Raw genomic sequence first — 5001 nt, 5'->3', positions numbered from 1 at the left:
TTCTGTTCTGTGTTCCTGCATCACTCACTGTTACCAGCGCTTAGCAAGCTTTTCTCCTAAAATCTTTGAATGGCTGACTCTTTTCATTACTCATGACTCTGCTCAAATGTCACTTCATCCAAAAAGTTTCCTCTGACCTTTGTATCCTTTATCCCATCCTCATTCCCTGTTTTATCTTCTTCATAGATCTTATCATTTTTTTCTGAAATAACCTTGTTCATTTATTTATTTGTTAATTACTTATATCCTCTCAGTAAAAGTAAGTTCTAGTTGGGGGAAAGTAAGTAAACCATATACAGGATTATTATGTATAATTATGTATTATATTTATTAGGTATTATTTCTTACAATTGCATGTGAATCTATAATTGTCTTAAAATAAAAAGTTTTTTAAAAGTAAATTCTGAAAGAACTGGGATTTTGTTTGTTTATTCAGAACTATGTCCCCATCATCAGAACAGAGTGCCACTGGGCACTAAATAAGTCCTTGTTGAATTAATGAATGAATGATGTACTTGGTCATTTTTTTTAGAAAAAAGAGAGAATACAATTAATAGCAGGGGATCCTGAGCCAAGGAATCCGAGGATCACAGAATTTAGCACTAGAATCCTTGTACAGGATTCGAATCCAGGTCTCCAGAACTCTTTCCTCTATTCCATGCTTGCTGTTGTTTGTTGCTAGGTACTGTCCAGTTGGTTCGACTCATAGGGACCCTATGTACAACAGAACGAAATACCACCCTGTCCTGCACCATCCTCACAATTGCTGTTATGCTTGAGCCCATTGTTGCAGCCACTGTGTCAATCCATCCCATTGAGGGTCTTCCTCTTTGTCGATGACCATCTACTTTACCAAGCATGATGTCCTTCTCCAGGGTCTGGTCCCTCCTGATAACATGTCTAAAGTATGTGAGAGTAGTCTTGCCATCCTTGCTTCTAAGGAGCATTCTGGCTGTGCTTCTTCCAAGACAGATTTGTTCATTCTTTTGGCAGTCCATAGTACATTCAATATTCTTTGCCAACACCATAATTCAAAGGCATCAATTCTTCTGTCTTGCTTATTCATTGTCCAGCTTTCACATGCATATGAGCCGATTGAAAACACCATGGCTTGGGTCAGGTGCCCTAGTCTTCAAGCTACCTCTCCATTAATGGAGCATTGATTAGGCGACTAAAGTAGTGATTGGCATTGTTTTAGGAGCGATCAATCAGTCATAAGTCGTTTTTGTAGCTTATGATTACAAATAATCATAATAAGATACAAAAACTGATAGGACCATCACTTGTAGGTGCTCTCGGGTTCCCATAAAGGCAAGACCAGGCAGCACTTTCCTTAACTTGGGATTGTGGGGATGTATGCGATAGTCTGGAAGGTGCACTGCGGGCCCAGGTCCTCTTCTCTGCAGCTGAGGTTTCAGGTTTCAATCCTCCCAGGACCGCGAGACATGCAACGTGTGTACCGTGTGGCTGCCGCCGCCTCCGCCTCCACCCCTTAACCCCCACAGCTAACGAAAGATAATTTCAGACGTGCTGGCGCGTACCCTGCCTGCCAGAGGCCGAGGGTGTGCGCAGCGGCAGAGGCTCATTCTAGGCTACGCGAGCTGGGGGCGCTGGGAGGCAGTGATCACACTGGGCTGGGACTTCCTTCCTTCACTGCGGGACAACAAAACAACCCGGCTGCAGGCACTGAGCTCTTAGCAGCTGCCTGGGCAAGAGGCGCTGCGATGGGCTCCGTGCTGAGCAGCGACAGCGGCAAATCCGCGCCCGCCTCCGCCACCCGGCGGGGCCTGGAGCGCAGGGGGAGCCCCGCGCTGCCAGTCACGTCCTTCGACTGCTCTGTGTGCCTCGAGGTGTTACACCAGCCTGTGCGGACCCGCTGTGGCCACGTGTAAGTACTGGGTTTGTGCGCCTACCCGCTGGGGAGGGCGATTTTGGGGCGCGGGGGGGCCGGAACGCGTGGATACGGGGGGTTTCCCTCTGCCAGAGGCAGAAGCTGCAGGAAGAAACGTGGACCCATCTGGTGCAGGACACAGGAAAAATGCGCAGTCGGGAGGTGACAGGATTTCGAGAGGAAAAAGCCAAACACTATCGGGCCCTGCAGCCTCCTAGAGCTGCCTCTTCCCGAAGCCCAGGTGCGGAGCCCCAGGGATGGGGATTCCAGGCTGGGTCGCGTTAAAAGCCAGCGCTCGCCAGCTGGGGTACGTGGTCCTGGCTGGAGAACCAGAGCCCCACCCGGGCGTCGAAAGGGAACGCGCGCCGGACTACAAGCAGCGGGAACCCGCAAAGCACAATTATCCCGCAGAAGTGCGTTGAAAGCGCTGTGCTTCCCTCTCCCCAGGGAACCCGGGCGGGTTTTGTCTTGTAGGCTCTGTGCACGCGTTCTGGAACGCCCACTGAGGCTCTTACTCTTGCGCAAACCAGGATCTGTGGAAACTGTCTTTCTGCCCCCCACCCCGCCTCCCCTTTCCAACACAGACACCAGACAGACCCTTCTTAATATAGTCAAGTCAAACTGGAACGCCCAAGTGACTTGCTGTGGTCGTTAGAATTTAATGGAACCTGTTACTGTGGGGCTTGGGGCCTGAACATTAGCATGCAGCCAGTGAATGAAGCAGCTTAAAACCCAACAACGAAGTAAAAGATCACAGACTACCTGCTTTACGCACACCTCGCCAAATCAATAGACAGTGTAGATTAGAACAACTTAAAAAAAAAAAAAACACGTAATGTTTAACTTAAATTCGCCGTTAGCGCAAAGCTGAGATCATTTTCTAAGAAGAGTTTGAAAACAAAGTCCCTATATAAAATTGGCACGTTCCTAATGTGTGTTTGAGTAACGAGTAGCGGGAGTTGGATCTGTGAATTTGTTTTCTCCGTTTACTTAGATTATTTTTCCCATGGATGGATGGGTGTGTGGGGATGGGGTGGGGAGAGATGGATAGAGCAAGAACGGAAACCCACTTAATGTCTTCTTTGGACGGCTGACTTACTGTATAGCCTGATGAAGCGTTAGGGCAATACCGCAGTGGCTAGTAAGTGCTTTGGGCTTAACAGGAAAGAGAGAGAGAGAGAGAGAAGGACCATATTATAAATGCAAGCGCACAAAATGCTTTTAAAACGACCTCGGTGGTTCTTGACACTTACAGCCTTGTACCGAAGAAAAGCAATTTTCACCACTGAAGAGCCCATCAGAGAACCAGAGAAAATTGTGTAGCCCACACAATGTTTAAATAAAGACTGCCCTGGGCATTATTTTCTGGCTGTAGTTTCGGGGCCTGTTATTTCAGCTTTGTATTTTGAACTCAGTGCTAATCTACCTCATTTGTGATTACTCGTGTAGTTTCCTAGCTGTCCAAATGTAGCTCCTTAACATACTACCCAAGGGTCAGTATAGAAATCAAGATGATGTTGTGTAACAGTATAAAATATATTGATTAGTTCAGGGCAATCATAACCTACATTTAAATTTCATCTGTATTGGCATTAAGATTTGAAAAGTGTGCCAGGGATGATGCATAGTGGGCATGAAGTCTTGAAGATTCTTTTTTGAGAACTGAGACGGGTGTCTTTGTTATTGCAATTATCTGACTGGAGATTGTTTTCCCCAGTTTGGATTTTGAACTTACTGTTTGCAGTGTTTTTGCGTCTGCTAAAGGATAATATAAATTTGCAAAATGTTAAATCTTTTGTTTAATGTTTTTCTTTGTTGGAGTGAATAGGAAACCAACAACTGGAAAAATAGGCATAAAATAGCATAATAAGGGCTGGACAAATTGCCTTCCCTCACTTTACTGTTCTTTGTTTTGACAAATCTATGTCCATTGTTCTGGCTGTGGGCAGAATTTCCATATTCCTCCTTTTGGCAAACTGACTTGGGCCCCTTCCACTTTGTAAATGTTAACCAGTTTCCCTTCGGCACTGGAGATGGTGGTCGCTGTTAACACCATTTGTACTTTGTAAATGAATTATTCTATTCGATTGACTTAAATTGGAAAATGAAGAAATGCAAATAAAACCTCTCTATTATTCTGTATTGAAGCTAGATTTTCAAACTTGTTGAACTAGGTTGCTTATGCTAATTTCTGTTTAAAAACCTATTTCAAGTCAAGCAAGTATAATGATGACAACAATACCTTGAATGAATATATATATAGTACCTTATTGTAACCGGACTGTTCCAGGTCGGCTCGGCTGGCCATAGAGACAGTAAAAGTTGAAAGTGAAACAAGAAGCTTTATTTGGTTGGCCAAGCAAAGGAGCATACCGGGACTTGCGTCGCCAAGATGGCTCCTTGAACAATGGCTGAAACAGTATTTGATTAGGTGAAGGATCCTGGGGAAAGGAGCAAGATCATTGATTAGTCTGGCTGGAAAAAGACGTTCCTGGGGGCAGTTCCATCGTCTGCGCTTGCTCAGTCCAAAAGCCGGGCGGGAGGTTGGGGCTGGGGGTGTCTCAAACCGGATCTTAGGCCAGGACCCCTCGCTTTTGAAAGTGTTCCCCCAGTCCTGGGCGGCTAAAGTTTGGTTCTGTCCTGCAGGAGAAAAGTTCTGGGATCACCCAGAGGACAGGTTGATGGTTCTGTGCATGTCAGGCGGGCCAGATTTGGTGTTAACTGGTTCTGTGGTCTGCAGACCCCAGCCTCTTGTTTTTCCTGCCTTGGGCAGAAGTTGGCCAATTGCCTAAAAAACGTTTGGAGAGACCAGTTAGAAGGGGAGGTGGCTCATGCTACTCTACTAATAAGTTGGGGCTTGGTAATGGTACCCAGAGGCTGGGATCTCATTATAAATTTGTATTGTGATACAGTGAAAGAGTGAGCTTTAAAGAGGGAGAGCTGGATTTGAAATTTAATTCTGCCACCAATCAGCTGTGGGACCACCAAGGTGCTTAATCTCTTTGAATCTCAATTTCCTCATTTGTAAAATGGAGTAATGGAATTTTTATGAGTATTTAGAAAGTAAAAATAGCCCATAGTGAAGGCTTAAAACATATTAGTTTCTATTT

The 5001-nt window shown here is 45.4% G+C and overlaps 1 protein-coding gene across 1 annotated transcript in view; it reads left to right on the top strand.

The window, feature by feature from the left end:
* The first annotated feature begins 1676 nt into the window (after positions 1-1676).
* The window catches only part of RNF125 (ring finger protein 125), a 31824-nt gene continuing 28499 nt past the window's right edge, over positions 1677-5001 (top strand). The window contains exon 1 of the mRNA XM_023741193.1: positions 1677-1888. Within this exon, the coding sequence (XP_023596961.1) occupies positions 1725-1888 (164 nt within the window). The 5' untranslated portion in view covers positions 1677-1724. The remainder of the gene's footprint in view (positions 1889-5001) is intronic.

Source organism: Trichechus manatus, unplaced genomic scaffold (genome assembly GCF_000243295.1).
Source record: "Trichechus manatus latirostris isolate Lorelei unplaced genomic scaffold, TriManLat1.0 scaffold00175, whole genome shotgun sequence".
Classification (NCBI taxonomy): Eukaryota; Metazoa; Chordata; class Mammalia; order Sirenia; family Trichechidae; genus Trichechus; species Trichechus manatus.
This window is presented reverse-complemented; position numbering and strand designations above follow the sequence as displayed.